Source organism: Procambarus clarkii, chromosome 52 (assembly GCF_040958095.1).
Source record: "Procambarus clarkii isolate CNS0578487 chromosome 52, FALCON_Pclarkii_2.0, whole genome shotgun sequence".
NCBI lineage: Eukaryota > Metazoa > Arthropoda > Malacostraca > Decapoda > Cambaridae > Procambarus > Procambarus clarkii.
The window spans coordinates 29,940,840-29,966,379 of NC_091201.1; the positions used below are offsets into that span (position 1 = coordinate 29,940,840).

Here is a 25,540-nt window from a genome sequence, read left to right on the forward strand (position 1 = left end):
CCCAAGAGCACCAGAGCAAGTGAGGGGTCATTTAGACGTTAATTTCATCAAGTCCCTGTTAATATGGGAAGACACAGTGTCTTCCGTGTTTAGGAGAGTTGTGCATATATATATATATATATATATATATATATATATATATATATATATATATATATATATATATATATATATATATATATATGTGTCGTACCTAGTAGCCAGAATGCACTTTTCAGCCTGCGAAAAGAAGTGAGATGAGAAGAGAAGTGCATTCTGAGCTACTAGGTACGACATATATATATATATATATATATATATATATATATATATATATATATATATATATATATATATATATATATATATATATATATATATATATATATATATATATATATATATATATATATATATATATATATATATATATATATATATATATATATATATATATATATATATATATATATATATATATATATATATATATATATATATATATATATATATATATATATATATATATATATATATATATATATATATATATATATATATATATATATATATATATATATATATATATATATATATATATATATATATATATATATATATATATATATATATATATATATATATATATATATATATATATATATATATATATATATATATATATATATATATATATATATATATATATATATATATATATATATATATATATATATATATATATATATATATATATATATATATATAACAAAATTAAAAAAAAAGAATAGGGGTGGTAGGAGAAGAAAAGATTAAAGTGTTCAGTGAGAAAGTGAGAATCCACAAGGTCTTCTCTGAACACTCTATTTTCTTCTTCGAGGCTGTGGGTCCCTTCAATTGCACCAGAGGTGGTACCCCCTATTACCCTCCCTACACACACATGCTTCCCGGACGTCTCTAGACCGAGAATGAACGAATGGTCGTGTCCACCTACAGCCCGTCCACATGAGCAAAAGCCAAAGTCCATTCCATGCACCAGCCAAACCCCGTTTATGAATGAAAAACAGTTTACACACGACTCGCAACTGATGATGTCCGAACACTTTTCGAACAAGTGCATCACTGACGACTTGTTCGAACCACAACACTGTAAATGTTTCACCCATGTACTATAAATACAAATAATTTCCAACAGCTAACCTAACCAATGCCTAAATGTGCACAGTATGCTAATATATAATTCAGGTGTTGAATATTAGCCAGATTATATATACTGTACAGGGATACCTTGACACTCGATTGGCCTCGAACTCAAACACTTTATTCTAGAAAAAAAAAGTTTGAAAGTTGACAGTTTGCTTGGCACTTGACCGTACAACTTGGCTCGTAACAAAGGATAATGAGTCAATTTCCAGTAGCTGTCATTCAGTGCACAACCCCACTAGACTTTTCTGTAAACTTTATTGTGTTTTTTGGTAAATAAGTTACCATGACGTTCTTATGGAAGGGGGGACTCTTGCCAAACAATAATATCTCTTCCTCACCACCTTCCACTTAAGTACAGATAAAGTGAGAATAAATTTGCATCTGTTTTGTTTTGGTTTTCCTGTATGTCTTGTAAACGAGTTAAATTTAAGTAAAAATGCTTTTATAAATGTATTTTTCTGGGGGGAGCCCCTACGGCTTCCCAGAGCTTACTAGGCTGATATGCTAATGTCAGATTTTGGCATCAGTCATGTGTATGGAGTTCTTTGGGCCTACTGGGGACCACAAGCCAGAACCTGGCCCCCCTCTAGAGAGGCAAGGGAAGCAATGGCCTATAGAAACCCCCATGTGATTGGAAGCATTCTGTCTGCCATCGACCGGGTTAGGCACCCAGAAAGGTAAGCGTTCCAAAACAAACCCCTATTCTGGTGAAAATTGCAACCAAAAGCTAAACGAGTGGATAGAACTCCCCAAACAAAAACGAAGAAACTAGTATGTCTTCAGTACTCGGGCTGAATGCACCTAGGGTTCCCCTCCCTAGGTGCCTTGTAAGTACTGCCCTTGGAGCCTGGGGTTACCTTCCACAAGTTCCTTGGGGTCTGCCTCTGTGGGTCCGTTTAACTGCTCGGTTTTTCGGCTGTCCTTTGGATATTTGGGTGTTTTGTCTCCCTCGTTTACCTTAGGGTAAGAGGCAGTTTTTGCACTGGTAAGGGGCGCAGGATGCTGCGCAGCTTGTCACCTATCACAGCGGCCAGCTCTGTTCCTTGGGGTACGTTGTCCTCTTGCGGGGTTTTGTTTTTCTTTTTGTTTTTGCCTTGGTGGGGGTTCTGCCCTACTTGCCACTGGTGTTTGGGCTCATCCTGATACTTGGTGGTGCCCCCTGCTTGGTCCCCGTGAGTGTACACGTCCCTGGGATTCAGCTGTAGACAGTTTGTTTGGTAGTTTTGGGCGCCGGTTAGCAGTACCCTATCTGGGTTTACCTGAGAGTGAGTCCTCTTCAAGTAAATGCTCAGGACCCTGGGAATCCCCTAGGGGATGCGTGGGTCCGATGGATGTGACCCCGGATTCCCCCACCCCCCCTCACTTCATGTGAGTTTGAGGATTGTTCGGTCCCACTGTCTCAGGGCGACCCTCACTGTTTTTGCCTCTGTCACGCAGCCTGTTGGATCGGTGACACTTTCGACCCGGAGTCCTGTGAGTTTTGCTGCTTGCTGGTGACTCAATTTACCCAATCTGTGGATGATCATCTTCGGGTACAGGCTGCACAGGCGTTGTATTCTAGGTTTTGGTTGTTGCAACGTGCTCATTGGTTGCTCACCTGGATGCCCCGTTTTGCTTATAGGGACCCGGACTTGGGGGTGGGGTCGCTTCGACCCTGGTTCAGTCCGCACCTCATTGTCCTTCCCCTCCTGTTGTTCGTTCTGGTCCCCCTCCCCTGCTTCCAATCCCGAAACGTCTGAGGGTTTCGGAGTCAGGGCAGGGGTTAGTTGGTCTTGAGTCTCGGGCAGCCTCGGGGGATGCCCATTCCGGTGTGGCGACGGAGGCATTCGAGTCTAGTACCCTGGCCGAAGCCTCTGGGTCTGACCAGTGGGCCCCCTTCTATCCGGCTTCTATGGCTGTACCGGCCTTGTCTGGTGGGGTTCTTGCTGTCCTATGTCGGACTTGCTGGTTCTCCGGTGGTCCTGTGGTGGGCCTTCCTGGAAGGGTTGTGCCAAGACTTGGGGGTTCTCTCGTAGTAGGCCATGACAAGAGAACCGAAAGGGAGGAGGCGATGCCAGTCACAAAAGAGAAGTCCCTATACATGCTTTGGTTCATTACAAGATTTTATGGGACATTTGTAGCTGAATAATAATCTTGTAGATTTTGTCAGCAGAATACAAATATACTTAAATGATCAAGGATTGAATTGAACTATGAATCAAAAACTAATACAGACAGTGGAACAATAAGGACATAGTATTAGGCCATGAGGTCACGTTTTAGTCAGTCAACAGTTAGATATTGCTCAGTTCACAGGCAAACTAATTATATCTTTAGAATCCATACAGACTAGGAGAACCTGGTCTTCGACCCTTACAATTACAAGAGCGGTTGGTGGTAGTTTCTCCTAATTGATTTTGGATCTACCTATATATTTGAAATGTCACTAATCATACTGTATTACCTTACAGGAGCACCTGTTACACGATGGGTTTTAACCCAACCCAATGGGATATTAATTCCAATATTACCCTATCATTGTGATTATATATTTAAATATCTGAATATAAGAGTAAACATAATTATATCATAGTTGATTAAATTCTTCATGGTTAGTAGATTGTTATATTATCAGTAATTACTGTTATTGATCAAGATGTCTGATTTGTATTAATCAGACAAATCAGTGTCTGGCTGCATAGGATATATTAAACACATTTCATATGATAGTATTCTCCACAGAGTGGTGAAGCAGCAGTCAACGACCTGGCCAGTTGAGTTCTAGGATCACTCGGAAGATTAGTCTGCTTGCAAGTCAACACTTCAGATCCTTGCAGCTAAGCAATTATTGATAACATTCTTAAACAAATTCTGAATATTCCACTTAAGTGTTAATTAGAATGTATTTATTGCTTATTGTTAGAGACTAGTAGTTTAGAATTCCTTACTGAAACTTAACCACTGCGCTGTGCAAAGTGCCTCTAGGCACTCTTGAGAGTTGTGCTTTTTTTTTTTTTAATTAGGTGATATTTTAATGTTTTTGTGTTTTCATCACTGTGTTTTGAAATGGTTGAGTTTGGAAACATTTTGACATTAACTTTACCTGAACATTTATAAAAACAAAAAAAAAATGTCCTTGACGATTGCACTAGGATATTTTTGCCGAAACTAGGTGAGCGGTGCAGTAGTTAATAACCACAATGTTGGTCTATAGAACTTAATACTGTACAGGACTGTAAGAAATTCCCATAGGGTGTATGGGGGCTAGGAGTGGGTGAGGGTATCAGGAGTGGATGCAAGTGTTGGGCATGGGTGTGTATCTGGAATGGCTGTGGGTGCCGGGAGTGGGTGTGAATGTTGGGAGTGGGAATGGTATTGGTACAGTATACGAGTATGGGGTATTGGCATGTAGGTGCGGGTAATAGTGTCTAGGTATTGTCATGTGGATGTGGGTGCCTGCATATGGATGTCAGGGTGAAGGCATAGGCATATAGGGGGGGGGGTATTAGTGTTACTGGAAGAATGGTGGGTCTTGTACATTTTCAGTGAATTACTGAAATGAACATGATTCACACAGGCCCACAGGTTCATGTTAACCCTAGCTAGGGAGTGGTCAGAGAGCATTGGTTATTAGCAGGAGGGTTGGGGGTGGCGTGGGTGTTGCTCACTCGTGTGACAAATTTATAAATAACATGACATTTGTATTTAGTTATTGATTCATATAAATATTTACAAGAAAATAAAATGTTTTCATACAATTCAAGGCATTTGGTGTTCGATCATCCTACAGCAAATGTTAACGCTTGCATGGGGTGAGTTGGGGAAGGAGAAAGTAGGGGAGGGGAAATTGAACAGGGAGATGTGTGATCATCATCTGTCCAGCATTCTCTCTCCAGTCTGTGAACCTGTCCATCTGGACAGTCTGTCTAGCCTGTCTTGCATTACAGTCTGTCTAGCCTGTCTTGCATTACAGTCTGTCTAGCCTGCCTTGCATTACAGTCTGTCTAGCCTGCCTTGCATTACAGTCCTGTATAGTCTGTCTTGCATTACAGTCTGTCTAGTCTGTCTTGCATTACAGTATGTCTAGCCTGTCTTGCATTACAGTCTGTGAAGCCTGTCTTGCATTACAGTCTGTCTAGCCTGTCTTGCATTATAATGTTTAGCCTGTCTTGCATTACAGTCTGTGAAGCCTGTCTTGCATTACAGTCTGTGAAGCCTGTCTTGCATTATAATGTTTAGCCTATCTTGCAGTACAGTCTGTCTAACCTGTCTTGCAGTACAGTCTGTCTAACCTGTCTTGCAGTACAGTCTGTCTAGCCTGTCTTGCTCAACAGTGTCTAGCCTGTCTTGCTCAACAGTGTCTAGCCTGACAGCCTTTCTTGCCTTACAGTATCGAGCTTGGCAGTCTGTATAGCCTGATGAGGTACCTTCAGATTTTAAAGTGCTAGTACCACTCCCACACTAATTTATCACATTTTAATTCAGACCGTCCGCTTACCTCGCCATTTTATTGCACATTTTTATTCGGACAAGCCCTAAACAAATAACAGGAATATCTAGATAAGAGGTGTTTGGAAAGCCCGTGCGCATGTGGTACAACATTTTATTTATATATATATATATATATATATATATATATATATATATATATATATATATATATATACATATATATATATATATATATATATATATATGTCGTACCTAGTAGCCAGAACGCACTTCTCAGCCTACCATGCAAGGCCCGATTTGCCTAATAAGCCAAGTTTTCATGAATTAATGTTTTTTCGACTACCTAACCTACCTAACCTAACCTAACTTTTTCGGCTACCTAACCGAACCTAACCTATAAAGATAGGTTAGGTTAGGTTAGGTAGGGTTGGTTAGGTTTGGTCATATATCTACGTTAATTTTAACTCCAATAAAAAAAAATTGACGTCATACGTAATGAAATGGGTAGCTTTATCATTTCATAAGAAAAAAATTAAAGAAAATATATTAATTAAAGAAAACTTGGCTTATTTGGCAAATCGGGCCTTGCATAGTAGGCTGAAAAGTGAGTTCTGGCTACTAGGTACGACATATATATATATATATATATATATATATATATGTCTTACCTGGTAGCCAGAATGCACTTCTCGGCCTACTATGCAAGGCCCGATTTGCCTAATAGGCCGAGTCATTTTCTTTATTTTCAATAAATTTTTCCAAATAGTTCATTTGAATTATTATTATTTTATATTAAGACCATAATTTATTGACTTAGTTGTGTTAGTTTAGGTTAGGTAGGGTTGGTTAGGTTCGGTCATATATCTACGTTAGTTTTAACTAAAATTTAAACAAATTAACTTATACCTAATGAAATGGACAAATTTATCATTTCATAAATTTTTTGTTTGGAAAAATATATAAATTCAGGAAAATTTGGCTTATTAGGCAAATGGTCCTTGCCTAATAAGCCAAATTTTCCTGAATTTATATATTTTTCCAAAATTTTTATGAAATGATAAATTTGTCCATTTCATTAGGTATAAGTTAATTTGTTTAAATTTTAGTTAAAACTAACGTAGATATATGACCGAACCTAACCAACCCTACCTAACCTAACTAACACAACTAAGTCAATAATTTATGTTCTTAATATAATATAATAACAATAATTCAAATAAACTAATTGGAAACAATTTATTGAAAATAAAGAAAATCACTCGGCCTATTAGGCAAATCGGACATTGCATAGTAGGCCGAGAAGTGCATTCTGGCTACTAGGTACAACATATTATATATATATATATATATATATATATATATATATATATATATATATATATATATATATATATATGTACAGTATATTTGTTTATATAAGGTGTGGTAAGTTTTTAAGACTGGGTATACTGTGAAAACAGTGGGTTGTAGAATTTAAATGCATGATGGTATCTTATGACTCCCCATAATTTATATTTTAGCATACTTTTTATAATGCTATGTAGAAGGCAGAAAAGTGCTTGTACAATGAGGAGTATTTTATATGAAAGGTTTGGCATATAACAAATTTGTTCCATATGGTTAGGCACTCGGGGCCTCTTTAAGTAACATTTACAATATTGATGCTTCAAAGAAAGCTATTTCAAAGAATTAATAACTGTGTTGACCAAACTACACATCAGAAAATGGAGAAACGACGGTGTTTTGGTCTGTCCTGGACCATTATCAAGTTGACTTCCCTTTCACAGTACCTACTTAAATGTTCTAACCTTAACAAACATGATCTTTCTTAAGCTTTACCCCAGTTGCGTATTTTTACCCATTTTTCTTATTCTTATCTTTCTATTCTTACATTGATCCTATGCTTACCTGCTCCTTACCTCTCATCTTACTCTCTTACCTTATATATGCAGTCAAGCCTGGCCCTGGGCCTGGATTGGGAAATATAGGAACTCCCAGAAACCCATTAAGGTACGATATTTGCCTGTATCTTCCTCTCTTCTATTACATAATGGCCCAGGACAGACTAAAATGTCAATTTCTCCATTTTCTGGTGTGTGGTTTGGTCATCGTATTACATGATTCAGTCACGTTATTGTGACTTATCGTCTGCAATTAATAACTGTAAACCTGTGAAACAGATTGCAGTGTGGCAGGTCCTCTCAATGTGAAATGAGACACGATACATTATTAACTGCACTTTTGCCTCAAACAGCACTGGAAAGTAGCATGATACCAGGTGTTGGTTGATGTGATTTTTTTTATCTCGTTTGCAAAATATACCCAGTCCTGTAGCTTTCCGATCATCCTTCATACATTCCTGTGAACATTTCCAGTAACAGGTACTGTATTATATGGCAATATGAACACTTCAGGAAGACCCATAACTTTTATTTTTTTTATGTTAATGTTGGTGAAAAATGTGATGAGGAAAATGAAGATAACAAGGCCACTGTGGTACCTTCATAAAATTTGTTGAATCAGACTTAACAAAAACAGGCAATACCTCAGCTTGAAAATCTAATACTATTACTGTATTAATATTTTATTACAAATTTATAAGAAGTACACTAATCTAAAATTATTTTCACAAATATTTGTTGGTTAAGGGACAATCTTCACTATTTTCATACATCCATAAGCCAATATACAAAAATTAATTTACAAATACCTAACTAGAATTGACTAATGTTAGTAAAAGTTAACAATACAGCAGTTAACATGAAAGATTCCTATAAAACACATTTATGTCTAAAGATAATGTTCATATTAACTAATATTAGATTTTGCAAGAGAAGCCATAAATTTTCATAAAAATAAAGAGTGCTATTCTACATTGGCACCTTGTTTCAATGCCCACAAGGGCATAACATTATTCACATTAATGTTTGGTCATAGAATAATGTATAATTATAACTTAATGCTTATCATTCCTAGAAAACCAGGAGGACAAAAAAGATGACAGAGGGTAAGAGCGAGTAAAGTGTTATTTAAAACATGAAGAGAGCAAGGTAAGTTAATCATCAGGAGATAGCACTAAGCCATTACGATTATATAGCACTTGGGAAGGACACGAGGATAACGATTTGGGTTACGATGAAGGGAAGGAAGAGGAGAACGAGATGATGAAAAGATGTGTTATATACACACTTAAGCGTTTGCTCTGCTTTAAGTTTCCTTCATGGTTCACACTCATACAGTGTACTTGTGTAAAACACAAAACACATGTACAATTGCACACACGCAAGCAATAAAATTTAACATTAACAATTTATTAATCCTCTTAATATTTTATTATGCTTACTGTTTTATATTTCATAATCCATCTACGTTACAAAAGTACACATTTAAAAATAAACAGTATTTTTAGTGTCTATAATACTGATGTTGCAGCTATTTAAGATTGTCAAGATTTAAAAACATTTGGTAAAGCTGCACCATGCTATCAGGATGCAAGTTTTTAATCAATAATAAATATTGCAATTTTTTAAATAATATAAAAGGAATTACATATAGGTTATATGATATACGTTGGCTTAAGGCAATAGGCCTGGATCAACGTAAAAGCCAGCATTCAAAGTTGTGATTCCAGATTAATATTCAGGGGCGCTAGTTCTTGGCATGGCTCTCGATAGCATGTCGAAACTTCGTGCAAATGAAACACTAAATGCTTTATTCACACTGTTCCATGGCCACTCTGTTTAAGGTGTAAACATAATGCACAGCATTTTTGCTGAATACAAAATAGAAATAATCTTATGAACAGACTGTGTGTATGAAATGAAGACAAAGTATATATATGAAATGAGATTGACTTTTCATGAATGAAATGGTACTACTACAGAATTCCTTGACCTCAAATTCTGTATCATATACTACTGTATATATATATAAAAATCTTCAACATTTAATTTGTACACTTGAGAATTTGTGTACCTGCTTTCCAGCGCAACACAGAAATCTGGAGGTATTCACATTTTATGAGACCATAGTACTAAAAATATTATATAGATTAAATTAAATTTCGAGCAATCTTGGTGCTACCTGTTCATTTAAAGCTCTATTGGCTACCCAGCTTCAGCACTGAGCTACTGTGTTAGCACTATATAAACCAATTTGTAGTCAAATCCAGATTTGTCAATAATGTGTGTGATTGGCCCTACACTATACTGTGGTTTCCCTGAACACATGAGCATGGGAGTCGGGAGTGGTGGCGGCAGAGGCCAAGTAGTGAGTGGAGACGATACCCTGAGAACCACATCTCAATGTTCTAGTTGGTACGTTGCTTTCTTCTTCCACGTCTGTTGCCTGGTTGGGCAGTGCAGTCATCTCTCCCAGCTCCCGAAGCTGCCACACAGGTTCATCCACTGGGGTGCCGTCATCTGTAAGGCAAAGTACCTGATAGAACTATGGACAATCATGACATTTTATTAATTGAGAATCTATCAGCCACAAATAACTACTGTATTATAAATGGCAAGTCTACAGAAATTTTTTATTTATTTAGATCTACTACTTAGCACTTGAAAGTTTAGTATATTTAGTCTCATTCACAAAATGTATTGTTTTTGTAAGTTCACAGTAGGGCTATAGTGCATGGTTTATACTTCCCAACCATATGCTGTGGATTAGGAGTTATATGGAAATGCAGGCTATCACTATCAAATTTTCTTTTTACAGTATGTTATTCCACAAGGCTTTCCTGAGCTATTACATTTGGCTGCTCCCTAATATGACTAGAATTCAGTCACCTCTAGAGCTATTACACTTTTAAAACCAGTGTTAAATGTATGGAAATGAAATGTCTCTTTCTGGAGAGTCCTTAGTGGCTCCTTGGTGTATGCTACCTGGCAAGATCCACCCAATTCAATCCATACCAGGCCCCTGGGAGTCATTATAAGCCTATCAGGCAGCAGAGGCCAAAACCTAGCCACCGTTCACCACTGTGATGTGCCGGATTTATTGCGACATTCTGGCAGTGCGCCGAAAATAGTGTTCCAAAAACAGTACAGTATTTGTTCTTTTGGTATTGTTAATTAGCACCCAGGAAGCACGAAAATCCAAGTACAAAGTCTCCATCTCTTGTAGTTTAGCTGTAGTTGCCTGGAGAAGTTGCATTTTTTGGGTAAAAATTTGGAGAGTTACTGCATGAGAATAACTTTGTTGACCTATTTACAATTTCCTCCTTGATTTAACAACCTTGATATCAGTCATTTAGCCAGGAAGATGAAAACTATAGCCCATAAATGGGGAAGGGAGGGAGGGTTCCAAGGCACCACCAAGGATCCACCAGAAAGAGGTCTTTTTATTACATTCAACACTGGTTTTCTGGGAAGGATTCTATTGGTGGTTCCTTGTTGCTACGTCATCACAGAAGAAAAACCAAAGGGGTACTCACCAGGGATGGAGATCAGCAGAAGGTACCCCCATCCCCCCAGGAATATGGAGAGTGACCCAGATCCACATAATCCTGACTTGGACCAGGAACACTTGCTAAGTAACGAGCTGCCAGCACTTTGTTGGACTGCCAAACCCCCACCTCCCCCCTTGCCCAAATATCTACCAAGGACATGTTAAGCACTTTCGCATTCTGATTACACTAAAATGCACCATCCAATTGCTATTCACAAGCATTCATATATTCATTGCTATCATACATAATCTATCCTAAACACAGTACTTTTATTTTTGCATCTATTCTAAAGAGAATTCATTTGCAAACATTTTAAGACAAACATTTTTAGTTACAAAAACAAAAATTGAGAAACAAAATGATTGTAAGCATTTCAAGCATCGCTGAGTGGGACCTGGACAACCAGCAATGTTTATACTCAGGAACATGCAGTGAGGAGCATAGTATGGTGTCCAAGCTGCCATACAGCTGAGTGAAGAACAGCTCTATAGCAGCCTAAATATGCATAACCATGGCCAAGCGAGTACGAGCCCTATGATCCTCCGTGATATTGGGCCCAGAAAGTGAAGGCAACTAAACGTACAGCTGCCACACACCCACACCCCAGGACTAGGATGCAGACAGACAAGCCTGAAACAGCACATAGGAAGCACCACCCTAAAATGTCTGACCGATAGAACTAGCCTCATACCACTGGAGCATTTAAGTATGTCAAAAACAATGGAAGACCCTAAGGAAAATAGAAGGTTGCCTGCAAGCCAAGACGAATCAGAAACCTCATACTGTACTAGAACGAAAAAGAGGTGGCTGGCCCAAATTCAAAAGACGGGGTCCATCAAGGATGCGAGATCCTAATCCTGAAGGAGAAACTGAACAAGAGCTGAGCATGCTGCAGAGGGCAAAAGGCGAGAATCTTTTGGGCAATTGAACGTGAAAAATAAAAACACCCGGAGGCGCGCTGCACACCCAAAGCCTGGGCCTGCAGGCGCATTGCGCAGTTAAAGGGTTAAGCAACCTAAAACTTAATCTACATTATACTTTAATTTTATGCTTGGCTGACAAAGTCCTGTGCTATAAGATTTAGCAAAATATTTATCTACTTTGCCCCCATTTCCTTTTTTCATTAGCCAGTGGCACCATGTCACGCACACTTAGTACAGTATGTAGGATAACACAAGAAAAAATCACTTACTTTAAAACAAGCATTCAAATAAGCCTTGAAAATCAATAATTGCTTAATAATGTATATATTATACAGTAAATATAATAATAATTAATTAATTTTATTAACCCTTGGTATCAAACAGCATGGTTGATCAGACCACCGACCAGGAGGCCTGGTCAGAGACCGGGCTGCAGGGACTCTGCCATATGGATAGTGCAATTCTTTCAGCCCCAGTATATCAGTACAAGGTGCCATACAGTACTCTGGTTGGGGTGAGCTGAAAAATGGGAAGTTACCACCATAGTGACAAAACAAACAACTATCAAAAGAAACTGCTAAGCCAGGAAAGCTATACTGTACTGAATACTGTAGTGCTATCAGTGTTAAAATGTTCAAGAGTTCCTAGATGTCATTCAAGATGCCAACACAATTTTAGAAAGATATAAGATTAGCATGTTTTATAAAGAAGTCAGATTCACTGGATTTTATTGAAAGATAAAAGTATGACTCAAAGGAACAAATGCAAATTTTCTGACCCAGAAAATCAACACAATATACAACGAAATGAGTGACAGCTGAACAATACAATTCTGACAACAAGATGCAGGTCTCTGTTCCATTAAGTACCCATGAATTAATCTTGTGTGACCAGTACATAACCAGAGATGTGTTCCACTGTTTCAGTGACAAGAGGAAGGCCAAGGGAACAGGTCACTTGATAGTACTGTATGCAATTTGTTACTCAAAATGACTAATCATCTCTCCAACAGTTGAAGATTGTTATGAATGCATCCAGAAGATGGGACAAGTTGGAGAGTTCTGTTTGACTGGCTCATGAATAAGGTGCCAGGCTGGCTGGGACCCTGAATGATCTGGGCCGCCATATGGTGGTGGTTGGATGCATCATGGTGAGGGCATTTACCCCATAGAAATGATCATGCTTTGTTTAAGTAAATTAAAAATACTGAGGTAAAGTCGCTTGTTTTGTTTGGTCCTATTCTTTCTAGCGCGTTTTCCTCCATTTTTATTGATATACTGTATGAACTTTGAGCTTCCCTTCACCTCGTAGGAGGCGGCCTGGTGCAATTGCTATGACTTTGCAGTATAGTACCAGTGCTTTAGAACCTACTGAGAGAAGTCATCCCAGAAAATATGGTGATCACCTAAAAATTCTGTACAAAAATCTAGTTGCTATACTTTACATGTGGCAAGATGGTACAAGTGAATTTTTCCCTTTATTCTGCCACAGAGAAAATAATTCAAAACCAATTTTGTATGTAGGCTATGAAAAATATAGGGGAATTATGAGAAAAATATTTAAGAAATGTCTAGTTTACATAGTCTGTGTGTAGGAAGAAGACAGAAAGACCATTCACAATAGGAACCCAAAATAGATCATAAAAATTAATTATATAAGTACTTACCACAGGCAGTCTGTACAAATTTAAGAAAGGTGAACTGAAGGTGTTCATTATGAGTCAGCCAAGTCAGCTGTTCGCAGCATGTCACCACCACAGTTAGGCGGGAATAAACAGCTGATCTTGGCATGCAGTGTAGACAGCTGTAAGACCATATGACGGTGCCGTACATTTGTCTTTTGTTTCAGAGCATTTATTCCTAATATTTTTTCTTTATCATGCACTTGTTAACTTATTATCAAAATGTTTAATTTTATATTTATATAAATTAAGTTCACTAATTATCTAATTATAGAAAAGTACTGGGTACTGTATACATATTCACACTTGCCACAGTGTCCATGAAATATATAAGTTTCATAACATCACTACACAATGTTATATGACTGAATGAGTGATTTCAGTCAATTCATACAGTACTTAAATTTTCTTATAACACTTTGGTTTATACACACACACATTTTTCTATGACTAGGCAATGGCAGATTCACGCAGGTATGCCACACTATACTTCTAAATAAGTTAATACACCGACCTATATGGAAAACACTTGCACTGATGATTTTTTCTATTGTGAGATTACTAACCTTTCTACACAAAACTTGCAATAATTTCGGTTTCATTAAAAAATAATCTGGCCAATAATTTTTCATCGATGAACATCTTAAAATAATAAATGTTATTGGTATTTTCAACATCATGAAATTATCAATAATGCAGCTTTTGAAACAGTCATGAATATGTGGCACAGAATCTTTGCCAGAATTCCATATAAATGTGGCCACATCACCACCACCTCTTGTTGCATGGCGTCTTGCATTACCAGCTACAGTACCTATGCACTTTGCCTCACATTACATCTTTGATAAAAAGCTTGCTTAGTTTGTGGTGCAAGCGACCTGCTGTCTTGCTGGCAAGTGAAGATGTTCACAGTCATGGAAAAAACACTCATTCACACAATCCAAGCGCAAAGACCCAGCACGCATAATGAATTGGGCCAGGCACAATTGCGACAAGCACACAGGTAACAGGCCTGGCAGTGGGAAACAAGTCCTGTGCATTACCATTAAGCAAAGTGACTCAACAGAAGCCAACTTCCAACAAAGAAAGAACCCAAACCCCCTCAGAGCAAGCATCAATGGTGGGACAAGGAAAATGCCAGCTGACTACTAAGGAAGGGAACCCTGACCTACAGAGTGACATACTGTACAAAGCTAGAGCACACAACGTTGGTGACGAAACAGCTGGTGGTGGTCAGGCACTTAACAGTTAGTGTGTTTACACTACTGCAACGAATGTCTGCCTCGTTCTCTTTGGGTATCGTGTTTTCTTAAAAAGCAGTTGCTTGTTTTGCTCCACTCACTTCACAGGGGAGAGCCAATTACTGGTCCAGCTCCTGGTGGGAAAGGGTGGGTCTTGGAGGCCTGGTGCATCTCCCGGAAACATGGCTACTGAAGGGCCCGCCCAGAAAAGGTGTGCATAATAGTTGAACAAAAATGGTATGAGGTTTAAAAGACAACTAGGTAACAGCACTTTTTTTTGTGTATGGATTTCCCTTCCCCAGTGAAAAACAATCGCTTTACTCCCCATAAAGAAGTGTTTTTACTAGCAACAATGGTCATCCTATATGAATACAATTGGTAAATGTTTTCCAAAAAAATAATTTGTGCATCACAAAAAGATACCAGTAAACATTAAGCAATCTGACTTTAAACATTTCTAATGGATTCTAACAAAAGAAGAGTTACCTTTCATTTTCATTTATATAAATTTTAACAAATTAATCCATTGATTTACATTCCTTCAAACTAATTAATGCTTTAACTCTAATATCTCCTTTCTCTCCTTTGTTTTTTTTTATATTATATACTATACAGTGGATGATATGTGACATTTAAACAATAACATCAAAATTATGTCAAGACGATCATATTGTTATCACTGCTAAGAATATAAAGTAAAAAGGCATGCAGGATCATATCCAAGACATGAAAAAGACAAAGATAAAAAGAGGGCATTTAAATCAATTTAAAGAGATAAAGCATAAAGCGTGAAGAAGTGCAGCCATGTAAGAGCAAGACAGAAATTAAAGAAACAACAAGTACCGAGGTGAGCATATGGGGCAGTATGGAAGAGTAACTACAGAGCAGTACAATAAAAAGATGCGGCTAGAATTGTTTATACAGAGAGAGAGAGAGAGAGAATACAAAAAGATAAATATTTCTTTACATCCATCCTAAACTTTACTCATGATGCACTACTGCTCCTGGTGAGCACCAGGGCAGGCAAAAAATATGTACTATGACTGTAAAAATATCAGGCATCATACTGAAAGTCATGTTTTCAATACTTAAACAAATTAGTTCCTGGAGCATTAGTTCCTGGTGAACAAAAACAGCAAATATGAAAACTGAAGCAAGTCATAATATTCTGCATGAAATACTTGAGGCTACAAGAGAAATACATATGCAGGAAATGGATTTAGCATTAAGCACGTTCAAGTCAAATGTTCTTAACGTGACCACTTTTTTAAATTATGAATAATAATTACATAAAATTCTACTGTATGTTCAAACTATTACTTGCTTCAGAAAGTGTGAAAAATTAACATAACTCTGAACTTACGGAGCACTAAGAGAAGCACTACGGAGTCTAGGTTAAGACACAACACAACAGCACTGGCCAGGCGGGCGCTCAGATATATCAGCATTGGGCTTGTGGCTAGGCTTTTGGCACTTAATATGGGGTTTTGGAGAGCTTACGTCACTGGGATCTACGTCAGCAATGTCAAATGTGGGAGCTTGTGAAACTGTCTCTCCATCTTTCAGTGGCCTTCCCATACTGGAAACACTATCTTCACTGTAATGTACACTTAAACTTGATTCTGAATGAGTTAGGTGTTTAGTAGAAAGTTGGTCACAACTATCGGCAAGAAGCAGATTATTGAGAGAGTGTTGTTCAGTGCTCACTTGTTTGCGGACAACTCCAAGCATTCCCTTTGTACTATGGCATTCACCTTCACCTCTGCTGTCTGCCCCTCCACTCTCACCCATGCTACATGCACCAACACTTTCTCCAGATTCCTCTGCTATCTGGCTAGAGGGTAACCAAACACCCGTGTCCATATCCTGGAACCCTCCTGATACTGGAGAAGGTGGTGGCTTGTCTCCACTTTCACAAAGTTTTGGTGAAGATGGTGGACTAACTTCCTGAGTGGGTTTCAGAGATTCAGAACGGACATACACACTTGAATTTTTTTTAACGTGGTCAGCATCTTGATGCACAGGAACCTCTTCAAACCATTCTTCAGTTGAAGAGCTATGATGGGAGATTAACCGGGATGATGAGGCTCGGAGTCGGAGCTTAGCACACGGCGGATATGTCTGATGGAGGCAGCTACCAGTGTCAAGAGAATGAGAAGCAGCTAAAGGTATATGCCAGTGAGGTTTTAATGGCACAAAGCTTGTGTTTGGTGCTGAATTGACTCGTTTCAGTAGCTGTTCATGGCCAATTACACTTGTCCCATCCACAGAGGTTCCACCCAGTAACAAAAGGTTGCGTAAAAGGTCTCTAGATTGTACTCCACCTTCAGTTCTCATTTGAGGTTCTCTAGCTGGGTAGCCACATTGACAGTGATGGCTAATTTTCTCTTCACTAGCACCAGCACTACACACACATTGAGGCACTAAACATGGCCCGTGACTGCTGACACTACCTGGAGCAGGAGCCACATCTACCCTTACTGGGGTAACACATGCAGCAGCTGGAATGACTGGGGTGACCTGGCCTGGAAGGGAGGGCGGGGTACTACTGTTGGGGCACACAGACGTGACTACAGGTCTTGGGCAGGGTGGGTAGGACTGACACAGGCACCAACCCGCCTGCACAAAACAGTGAGCGTCAGGTTCATGCACAAAGTTACGACATGGTGCATGAGGAGAGCAACACGTCACTATACCTGCTCCCATGGGCACCTCCACACACAAACTCACGGGCTGCATGAGAACAAAAAAGTACGGCGTTAGAATATGGAAGTTACAGTTATCAAATTACTAGTCTATCCTACTTTATCTGAACAATATCCAAGCAAATAATTACAGCTCTGGGGCTAATAACTATAAGTCTGGACATGCAATTTATCTATAATTTGCAAAAGCACAACCTTGATGTATAGCTAAAGCTGTCTAAGAGCCAACATCTGTTGCTCTGGCAATGAAAATCAATGCCATAGAGAACACTTTGTTCATACAAGATCTCTTGTTATATATATACTGTACATTCATACAGGGGTACTGATACACAAAAATTAAACAGGAAGAAACAAAATGCATGTGGAAACCAATGTAATTAGTTTACTAGGCCTATGACCATAAAACTGAAAATAATAAAACAATATTCCTTTTTCAGTTAATACTGGACATCGCTAATTTTGCAAACTTTTTAAGTACATTTTATTTCAATTACTGTACATTAAGAGCAGTCCCTGTGGTGCAGTGGTAAGACACTTACCTGGCACTTTGTGAGCACTTTGGCCAGGGTTCGTATTCTGGCCGGGAAGGATTGACCGAGTGCCAGATCCTTAATTATTGGATTAAGAATTGATTGACCGAGTGCCACTGTTCACCCAGCAGTGAATGGGTACCTGGTTGTTAAATGATTTGGCGGGTTGTATCCTGGGGAAAATTACGATTAAGGACCTGCCCGAAACGCTATGCATGCTAGTGGCTGTACAAGAATTAAAGAACTCTTGTATATATAAATAAATAAATAAAAAATAAATAAAATACATTCATACTCAATGTGGAGCCTTCCAATATTTTTTGCCTGAAACACTGTGCGTATTACATTAGTGGCTTTAGGTTTAGTATATACCATACTAGCTCTATCTAGAAATCCAACATTCTGTAACTCATTTTGTATGTATATACTTTTACCTAAATAAAGAATTATTAATTATTATTATTATTTCCCTATAAGAAACAGGTATTTGTCCACATAAAGCCCATTTAATGTTTGTTTTAATTACTATTTGCACATGTGTCTGTACATGAAGCTGTCAAATTATATTTGATATTTGAATTCAGGACAAATGAAGAAAAACAAAATTCTAGACATAAGAATGGCTTAAATTATCATGATTCTGTCCTGATACAAACTTTTTGTGGGCATAAGGCACTAAAAACACAAGACTCAGAAATTGGCATTTATGAAACTTGGAAAAGCTACAGTAGTTGCTGAAACAATTACAAAATTGCCATGTTATCCTTTAGTTAGCAGAAATATTAACATTTGAGGGCTATGCTTCAGCTTAAAAGATCATGAATGTAAGCATGTGTATATTATTCTGACAATGATATTAAAGTACACATACATGCATTTTCACACCATATAAATACAAAAACACACTGACCATATTTATATCTGTGCTGTGTGTGTAATTACCCAAGTGTAGTTACAAGATGAGCGCTATGCTCGTAGCATCCCATCTTCCCAGTACTCTGTCATATGACTTTGAAACCACTGACAGTTTTGGTATCCACCGCCTTCTCACTTAACTGTATCCAACCGTCTACTATTATGTTTGCAAAATAGAACTTTCTAATATTTTTTTGGTACGTTTGTTTTCTTAAGACTGAATCTATGACCTCTTGTTAGTGATGTTGCAGGTTTCAAGAATTCCTGTCAATTTTTGTTACCATTTTGTGTGATCATATCGCCTCTTTTTCTTCCGTTTTTCTAGCTTTGGCGTATTGAAAATTTATAGCCTCTCCTCGTAGCTCTTATTTTTCAGTTCCAGAAGCCATTTACCAGCACACGTCTTTGCACCTTTCTCTAATTTAATATTGTGCTTCTTGAACACATCACTACAACATGTGAGCAGGAAAAATTTAAATAAGGAAGTACCTAAGCAACTGGCAGAAGACTGCCAGTCACTATGAGGGGCAAGATTTTAGAGAAGCAAGATGTTACTAGTGGAGTCCCCCCAGGTTTCGGTTCTTGTTTTCGATCCTCTTTCTCATACAGTACATGTAAATGATCTTACAAAGGGAATAGACTCATTCCTCTCAATGTTTTGCAGATGATGCAAAAATTATGAGGATTAAAACAGAGGAAGACAACAAGAGGCTACAAGATGACCTGGACAAACTGAATGTCCAACAAATGGCTACCAGAGTTTAACTCAAGTAATTGTAAAGTAATGAAGCAGGTAACCAGACACAAAGTACCTAATGTGAGATGAAATTTTCCATGAAATGGACAAAGAAAGATCTAGGGGTTGATATCACATTAAACCTGTCTCCTGAAGCCCACATCAAAGGGATATCATCAGCCACATGTGCAAGACTGGTTAACATCAGAACTGCTTTTCTAAATTTGTGTTAAGAATCATTTAGAACCTTACATGTGTATATAAACCAATCTTGGAGTATGCAACTCCAGCTGGAGTCCATACCTAATCAAGCATAAGACAAAGATGGAGAAGGTTCAAAAGTATGCCATGAAATTAGTACCAGGACTATGGGGGTATGAGTTATAAGGAAAGGCAACATGAATTGAACCTTGCATTGCTGGAAGACAGAAAAGCTAAGGGAGACATGATTACCAGATACAAAATTTCTCAGGGAAAATGATATGGCATATAAAGACAAACTGTTTAACATGGGTGGAATTCACAGGAGGGGAGAGAGGTGGAAACTGAGTACCAAAATGAGCCACAGAGACATTAGAAACAAGTGTTTCAGTGTCAGTAGTTAACATATTAAATGATCTAGGAAGTGATGTGGTGGAGGCACACTCCACACAGTTTCAACTGTAGATATAAGAGCTCATCAGGCTCAGAAATCTGTACACCAGTTGATTCACAGTTTAGAAGTGAAACAAAGAGCTGAAACACAATCCCTGCAAGCACAACTAGGTCAGTACAGGACAAGCAGTATTATTATTGCTTAAAATACAAATAATGAATTTCTAAAGATGGCACAATATGAACAATTATTGTAAATATAAATGCTGTACTGTACAGCATTTCCCTTCCCTCCCCTCCCTCTTCCTTAGTTAAAATTAGTTTCCAGCCAGGGACTGGAACTGGTCAAGTTATAGCACCCTCTTCTTTTTTTCTTTTGTAACACAACCTGCCAATCATGTTATTTGCAAGTCTCCAATTACTGCTGGGCATGAAGGGGTAAAGGTAGTGAAGGAACAGTGTCCAATCATCCAACTCTGTCTAGAGCTTGAACCTAGAACTTTTTGTATGTGAAGCGATGTGGGAAAATACTACAGCACATTGAGCTTCTCAGATCTCCCTCCCTTTCCTCTTATTCCCTTCCCCTTCTTACTCTTTCACTCCCTTCTGCTCTCTTCCTCCTTCTCAGATGAAATAGAAGTGAGGGGTTTGTGGGGTAGATTTTATAGGGGGTGGGGATGATGTTAAGGGGGGTTGGACCTGACGTTTTGGTGGGGTGGGAGTGTTGGTGGGCAGGTGGTGTGGGCTTGCATTATCTCTTTTTACCTTACTTCATATATTCGCTTTCAAATTTATTTCTTAATGTACTCATGATAAAACATACAAAATTATTGTCATTCATCACACCAATGTGCCAGAACAGCTTCCCCATGTTGACAACAATACTCAATCCAAGATCATTAACTGCTTTATACAGTATATCTTTATTCTATTTTCAATTTTGAGGGCTAAATTACCCCATTACAATTTTCTACTAACTCAAACTTGTCACAACCCTATCTGCAGTACCCTCACAACCTGCTCTCTGTAGACATGTACAGAATTCTTGGAAGTCCTGCGAACCCACGTTACACTAACCCACATTTTTTTTTGTAAGGGAAGGGGGGAAGGGGATGAGGAACTACCCAAGTGTAGTTACTGGATAAGAGCTATGTTCAGGTTGTGTGTGTGTGTGTGTGTGTGTATGTAATTACCTAAGTGTAATTACCTAAGTGTAGTTACAGGATGAGAGCTACGCTCGTGGTGTCCCGTCTTCCCAGCACTCTTTGTCATATAACGCTTTGAAACTACTGACGGTCTTGGCCTCCACCACCTTCTCACTTAACTTGTTCCAACCGTCTACCACTCTATTTGCGAAGGTGAATTTTCTTATATTTCTTCGGCATCTGTGTTTAGCTAGTTTAAATCTATGGCCTCTTGTTCTTGAAGTTCCAGGTCTCAGGAAGTCTTCCCTGTCGATTTTATCAATTCCTGTTACTATTTTGTACGTAGTGATCATATCACCTCTTTTTCTTCTGTCTTCTAGTTTTGGCATATTTAATGCTTCTAACCTCTCCTCGTAGCTCTTGCCCTTCAGTTCTGGGAGCCACTTAGTAGCATGTCTTTGCACCTTTTCCAGTTTGTTGATGTGCTTCTTAAGATATGGGCACCACACAACAGCTGCATATTCTAGCTTTGGCCTAACAAAAGTCATGAACAATTTCTTTAGTATATCGCCATCCATGTATTTAAATGCAATTCTGAAGTTAGAAAGCATTGCATAGGCTCCTTGCACAATATTCTTAATGTGGTCCTCAGGTGATAGTTTTCTATCTAGAACCACTCCTAGATCTCTTTCTTTATCAGAATTCTTTAAAGATTTCTCACATAATATATAGGTTGTGTGGGGTCTATGTTCTCCTATTCCACATTCCATAACATGACATTTATTAACATTAAATTCCATTTGCCAAGTGGTGCTCCATATACTTATTTTGTCCAGGTCTTCTTGAAGGGCATGACAATCATCTAAATTTCTTATCCTTCCTATTATCTTAGCATCATCAGCAAACATGTTCATATAATTCTGTATACCAACTGGTAGATCATTTATGTACACAATAAACATCACTGGTGCAAGAACTGAACCCTGTGGTACTCCACTTGTGACATTTCTCCATTCCGATACATTGCCTCTGATTACTGCCCTCATTTTTCTATCAGTCAGAAAATTTTTCATCCATGATAGAAGCTTACCTGTCACCCCTCCAATATTTTCCAGTTTCCAGAACAACCTCTTATGTGGAACTCTGTCGAAAGCCTTTTTTAGGTCCAGATAGATGCAGTCAACCCAGCCATCTCTTTCCTGTAATATCTCTGTGGCCCGATCATAGAAACTGAGTAAATTCGATACACAGGATCTTCCTGATCGAAAACCATACTGTCTGTCTGATATTATATCATTTCTCTCCAGGTGTTCTACCCATTTAGTTTTGATTAGCTTTTCCAATACTTTCACTATTACACTTGTCAATGATACAGGTCTATAATTGAGGGGGTCTTCCCTGCTGCCACTTTTGTAGATTGGAACTATGTTAGCCTGTTTCCACACGTCTGCTACGATTCCTGTACACAGGGATGCCTGAAAGATCAGGTGAAGTGGAATGCTGAGCTCAGATGCACATTCTCTCAGAACCCATGGTGAAACGCCATCTGGGCCAGCTGCTTTGTTCTTCCCGAGCTCCTTTAGCATATTTTCCACTTCATCTCTAGACACCTCTATCCGCTCTATGTTGTTCTCTGGAATTCTTATTGTGTCTGGTTCTCTGAAGATTTCATTTTGTACAAACACACTTTGGAACTTTTCATTTAATGTTTCACACATTTCCTTTTCATTTTCCGTGAATCTGTTTCCCATTTCCAACCTCTGGATATTATCCTTTACCTGCAATTTGTTGTTTATGAATTTGTAGAATAGGCCCGGTTCTGTTTTACATTTATCTGCTATCCCTTTTTCAAAATTTCTTTCTGCCTCTCTCCTTACTGCTGTATAATTGTTTCTCGCATCTTTGTATCGCTGGTATGTTTGGGGGTTTGGCCTCTTCCTATACTGATTCCATTTTTGTGTCTTTTGGTCTCTTGCCCTCTCACAATTTCTGTCGAACCAATCCTGTTTTCTGGTCCTGCATCTCTGTTTTGGTATGAATGTTTGTGTGCCTTCCTCGTATAGTTTTAAAAATTTGGCATACATTTCATTTACTTCCCTGCCTAGCAACAATTCTGTCCAATTACACTCATTAAAAAAATTTCGAAGTTCCCCATAGTTGCCTCTCTTTAAATCGAGTTTATCAACTGTTTCAATGTCCCCATTTTCTTCTAGATGATATCTTAAAGCATATTTAATGTCTAACAGGACGTGATCACTCTTTCCCAAGGGAGGAAGGTACTGGATGTCAAAAATCTCTTCTTCTTTCCTGGTGAATGTGTGTGTGTGTGTGTTTGAAGATATAGGGTATGCATTTTAAATATAAAATAATGGCATAAAAATCAGAAAGAATTTAAAGACTCTGAACTGACAGTGAGCCGAGTAACTTCACAAATGAATAAACTTTTTTGCAATTGTCATATATATGTGTGTGTGTGTGTTCTCTGTAAACTGTATCATTGCAATAAAACAAAACAAAAATTAAAAAAAATTAAAAAAAATAATAGGGGTGGTAGGAGAAGAAAAGATTATAGTATTCAGTGAGAATCCACAAGGTCTTCTCTGAATACTCTTTATTTTCTTCTTCGAGGACGTGGGTCCCTACAATTGCACCGGAGGTGGTACCCTTATTATATATATATACATATATATATTTATATATCTATATAAATAAAAATGGAAATGATCGTTTGTTCAAAAACGCTAATCTCCAAAAGTTCTCCACCAATTGCTTTGAAATTTTAACACAACGTTCCATTCACATCCAAGCGGGTTTTTATATACATAGTATATAGATGCCATGTCTGTGATGGGAAAAAACATGTTTTTTTTCATGTGTTTTCAGGTGAAGGAAATCTTCAAAACCTCTTTACCGATTTATTTGAAATTTTGACACATCATTGCATTCAAATAGGCGTGTGTTTTTATATACCTATTATATACATGCCTCACCTGTGACAGGAAAAAACATGCTTTTTTTTTTAAATGCCATCTGTTGGACGTAAGAGCAACACATGCTGTAATCTCCAAAAGTTCTTCACCGACTGCTTTGAAATTTTGACAGAACGGTCCATCCGAACACGCGCGTGTTTTTATATACTTACCATATAGATGCCACACCTGTGACAAGTAAAAACACTTTTTATTTAAACAGTGCCATCTGTTGCATGTAATAACACATGCTATTCTAGATATGTTACGATTCCATTTCAATATTTCCAATTGCATTGATAAATTGAATTTTCATAGATTTTGATATATTTTCATTTTGATTTAATTATTTTGTGTGAAATTGCATTGGAATTGTGCTGTGTTGTTTACCATACCATTCATTTCTTAGGTCTAAGTATAGATGCGCCAGGAAACCTGGCGCATCTATTTTTCCTGGCACCTGTGCCAGGAATTTAAAAAAAAAAAAAAAAAAAAAACAGCGACATCTGTTGCACGTAAGAGCAACACGCGCTATACTAAATTTTTTATGATTCCATTTCAATGTTTCCGATTTCATTGATAAATTGAATTTTCACAGATTTTTATTTAATTTCATTTTTGTTTAATTATTTTGTGAGACATTGCATTGGAATCGAGCTGTGTTGTTTATCATATCATTCATTTCATGAGCATAGTTTATTTATTTTTTCAATGTTTTTCAATTCGTTTTTTAACTTTTTCTTATATTTCAGTGATGGGAACATCAGATCATTTGATGTTCCAAATTTTCTGATGGAAACATCAGATCATTTGGGAATGCATTGGACAAGGGAGTGGGGAATGGAGGGGAGGATGAGGGGACGGGAGTGGGGGATGGTGGGGACAAGGGGACAGGGGAATGGAGAATAGTGGGGAGGACGAGGGGATGGGGGATGGGGAGGAATGGTAGGGAGGACGAGGGGAGTCGAAGATGTTGGGGAGAAAGAGGGGACAGAGGAGTGGAGAATGGTTAGGAGGACGAGGGGACGGT

General features: G+C 38.0%; 1 protein-coding gene across 5 annotated transcripts in view; it reads right to left on the reverse strand.

Annotated features, from left to right (window-relative positions):
- Positions 1–8,029: 8,029 nt before the first annotated feature.
- 5PtaseI (inositol polyphosphate-5-phosphatase A) overlaps positions 8,030–25,540 on the reverse strand; it is a 70,344-nt gene continuing 52,833 nt past the window's right edge. For 2 of the 5 annotated variants that reach the window (XR_006773462.2, XR_011222729.1), the window contains 3 exons: positions 16,277–17,646; positions 13,658–14,186; positions 9,900–10,037 (listed from right to left, as the gene is read on the reverse strand). Coding sequence is in view for 3 of the 5 variants with exons in the window: in XM_045750835.2 (XP_045606791.1) it covers positions 16,309–17,646 (1,338 nt within the window). In the remaining 2 variants the exon portion in view is untranslated. Of the gene's footprint in view, positions 10,038–13,657; positions 14,187–16,276; positions 17,647–25,540 lie in introns of all 5 variants that reach the window. The other 3 variants (XM_045750835.2, XM_069304610.1, XM_069304609.1) reach the window with 2 other exon arrangements.